This window comes from Helianthus annuus, chromosome 16, assembly GCF_002127325.2.
Source record: "Helianthus annuus cultivar XRQ/B chromosome 16, HanXRQr2.0-SUNRISE, whole genome shotgun sequence".
Classification (NCBI taxonomy): Eukaryota; Viridiplantae; Streptophyta; class Magnoliopsida; order Asterales; family Asteraceae; genus Helianthus; species Helianthus annuus.
Genome location: NC_035448.2, coordinates 10,869,297 through 10,873,055, shown reverse-complemented (window position 1 = coordinate 10,873,055; position 3,759 = coordinate 10,869,297). Strand labels below are relative to the sequence as shown.

The following is a 3,759-nucleotide window of genomic DNA, read 5'->3' as shown; positions in this document are numbered from 1 at the left end:
AACGAACAACATTACTACTGGTATATGTACCATCATCTTTTTTTTTTCTTTCGATTGCTGTACTAAGTGACGGTATCGTAACGAACTGCTACATATTGAATTCCCGCCGCATAGCGCAAGGGTATTATGTTACTAGTTATTTTCAAAACCCATGACCCATAACCAATTGACCATTTCCCACAAGCCCAGAAGCCCACGACCCCCAACTGGGCCCTATAACCTTTGGGCCGTAACCCAAAACCCAGAGGCCAACATACGACGACCCGTGATCCATCGGTGACTCCGTGATCGAAAGTAACGCACCACTGAACACATCCTATCATCCCTCTCACCGATGATCAAACACCCACTCTTCATTTACGGCCATCCTTTAATACCTTTAATCAAAACCTATAAAACCCCAAACTCCATGACTCCCCCCCACTCTCACCCCAAACGCACGCGCCCATTCCACCTCACACCCCGTCCGGTCCCACCCTCAGTCAACACTCCACGCGCACTCTCCCACGCGCCCTGGAGAATTTTGCCCTAGTCGCCTGCACTCTCTATATCGTGCACCATCGTCTCCGCCTCCGACTTCCGTATACACGACGTCGTTTCGATCTCTGAATTCGATCCGTCATACGACGCCGTTTTGATTGCCTCTTTTTATCGGTGAATTCGGTCCGATACACGACGTCGTTTTGATTGCTTTGTTTTCGTCGGTGAGTTTTTATCCTTTTTATCGTTTTCAGATCCCTAAATTTTGTTATTGTTTAGATCGGTGGTTGTTTGATTCGATTTGTGTTTGAGATGTGTGAATTTGTTGAAAATTGATTTAGATCTGATGATTATGAGTGTTTTTAGGTTAATTTGAAGAGTTGAAGATGGAACCGATGGATATTGTTGGTAAGACGAAAGAAGACGCTTCATTACCGAAAGGTTTGTTTGATTTCTATCGTTTTGTACTCATAATTTGTTGTTTGAAGCTTTTAATTTTAGGTTTTTGTTGTTTGATTTGATTTTATAGGGTTGATTATCTATTTTGTTGTATATCTACTTACCTATTTGTGTATCTATTTGTTTAATTTTGATTTGATTTTTTTTCTGTTTTTTTTAAATAATAATAAATTATGTGATAAACAATAGCTTTTGTGTGACTTAATTTTGTTCAGATTTGTTAGTAGGTTTTGTTATCATCTGTGCGAGATCTGAGTGTCAGAGCTGGTATCAGTTTTTTTAATTGATTTTATTATTTGATCATGATGTATTCATAGATAATGGTATACATGTTAAAAATAGCAGTAAGAGTGATTTTGTATATCTAATGTCGACTAGACGGATAATTAGCCCGTACCTGTCGGTGTGTGTTAAAAAGTTTATTTTGAGTGCGGTTAATTTTGGGGTTAATTTCATGTTTCAAAATCTAACAACTCTTTGCCAAGGTACTTAACTTGTGATGCTCTTTTGACCATATTTTGCTTATTGATTTTGGCTTATTGTGCCTACTAAATCGCTGTTGTGTTACTCTACATTATTTTATTATTTTGTCGACGATTTTTATGGATGAATGAGTAGTTATGTGAATTTTCTTGAATTTTATGGGCATACTTTGCTAACTTGTATGTATGAGGCACATGGGCCAGCTACCCAAACCAGCTTGTCGCCAGGTCTGCTTGTATCTTAGGCTCTTTGCCTGCTGCAAAGTTATCTTTTTGGATGTATGCCCAACAGTTTTTTTAATCACAGAACTCAGAAGATTGCCATCTGTTGAGCCGTGAAAGTTTAGTAAAAAAATCTTACGTCAATTAGTTGTTCTGTGTAAAAACTTGTTCTGTAAAAAATGTGATATGCTGATCGGTATTCGTTTTATGTTGGTGGAAGTGTTGCATACTGGAAGTTGATGATTAGCGTACTTGTGATTTTGTGTTTCGATATACAAATGCTGCTCTAGTGCTCTGTTAACCATAGAGTTTAACATTGTTTCTCCAAGTTGAATTACATATCTATTTAGCTCTTGCAACACCATTGTATAGAGTTACTTGGATGCTAATCCAAATATAGTTTATGTTAATTGCATAAAACGTGTTGAATCATAGGCCTAACTGTCGTATGCTGTTGCCAAATTTGTTGCAGTAATTTTATATCATACGAGCGTTGGTTTCATGCTAATGGAAGTTTTTTCTGTTAAATTTTGTTTGCAGCTACTATGACTAAAATAATTAAGGAGATGTTGCCTCCAGATGTACGTGTTGCAAGAGACACTCAAGATCTTTTGATTGAGTGTTGCGTAGGTGAGATTCTTTTGATAGTTTAAATCCTTATATAAAAAAATAGTTGCTTCAAGACTTCACTGTTCTTATTTTCTCTCTTGCAGAGTTCATTAATCTCGTTTCATCAGAATCAAATGAAGTCTGTGGCAAAGAAGATAGAAGAACCATCGCACCAGAGCATGTTCTCAAGGCGTTAGAGGTTTGTTAATCACTCATATAATCACTATTAATCATATATTTTCCACATTTCACCTCACTATTCGCACTTGATAAAGTTCAATATTGATCTATATATTTTTTAAGGTTCTTGGTTTTGGGGATTACATAGAAGAGGTTTATGCTGCGTACGAACAACACAAACTCGAAACAGTGGTAATCATTTATTTTTTAACCTTATATAAACATACTAGGATAGAACCGCGTGTATTACACGGGTTGAATACATGTAATTTTATATACCAATAATATAAAAATATATATGTATCTTTAAAAATCTCGTTTATTACACGGGTTGAATAAATGTAATTTTATATATCAAATAATAAAACAATATATATTTAAAAATCTCGTTTATTACATGGGTTGAATAAATGTAATTTTATATATTAAATAATAAAAATGTTGTATTTTTAAGAACCCCGTGTATTGTACGGGTTGAGTAAATTTAATTTTATATGTTAAATAATGAAAAACAGTATGATTAAACATTGGTAATCATTTATTACCAAATGATTAAACAGGATACTGTTAGAGGTGGAAAATGCACAAATGGAGCAGAGATGACTGAAGAAGAAGCATTAGCGGAACAACAGAGGATGTTTGCAGAGGCACGTGCTAGAATGAACGGTGTTGCAACCGCCCCCAAACCGCCTGAAGCCGAATCAAGTTTGAACGGCCAACTCTTAGAACCCTTTTAAATTATAAGAATAGGCAAGCTTCGTTAACCCCAACTCCTATCATGTACAAAGTCCCTTTGGCTTAGTTTACTTTACGGCTACCAGTTTGAATCTTAGTGTAATTTGTACTCTTAGTTTATGTCTATATGGTTGCTGATTAGTAAGGTTTAGTCAAAGTCAAAGCTGCATTTCATTTGTTAGGCATGATGTGGCTGGATGATTTATTGTTGACTGGGAAATGAAATAGAAGGTTGCTTCCATTATTTACAGAGTTAATTGCTCGGATGGTCTCTGTGGTTTCACGTTTTTTCACGTTTAGTCCTCACCTTTTGAAAATAGTATGTATGCTCCCTATGGTTTGTCATTTTGTTACTCGGATAGTCCCCCAACATTTACTATGGGGACTATCCGAGTAACAAAATGACAAACCATAGGGAGCATACTTGCTATTTTCAAACTAACTGACATCTACTTAGGGACTATCCGAGTAACAAAATGACAAACCATAGGGAGAATACCTGCTATTTTCAAAAGGTGGGGAGTAAACGTGAAAAAACTTGAAACCACAGGGACCATCCGAGCAATTAACTCTTATTTACATGATGTTTTGT

General features: G+C 36.1%; 1 protein-coding gene across 1 annotated transcript; it reads left to right on the top strand.

The window, feature by feature from the left end:
* The first annotated feature begins 350 nt into the window (after positions 1 to 350).
* Positions 351 to 3,417, top strand: LOC110916141 (protein Dr1 homolog). The gene is made up of 6 exons (XM_022160897.2): positions 351 to 704; positions 847 to 921; positions 2,184 to 2,273; positions 2,357 to 2,451; positions 2,556 to 2,624; positions 2,993 to 3,417. Exons 2-6 carry the CDS (start codon positions 867 to 869, stop codon positions 3,167 to 3,169), a joined length of 486 nt encoding a protein of 161 aa, XP_022016589.1. The 5' UTR covers positions 351 to 704; positions 847 to 866; the 3' UTR covers positions 3,170 to 3,417.
* The last annotated feature ends 342 nt before the right edge of the window (positions 3,418 to 3,759 follow it).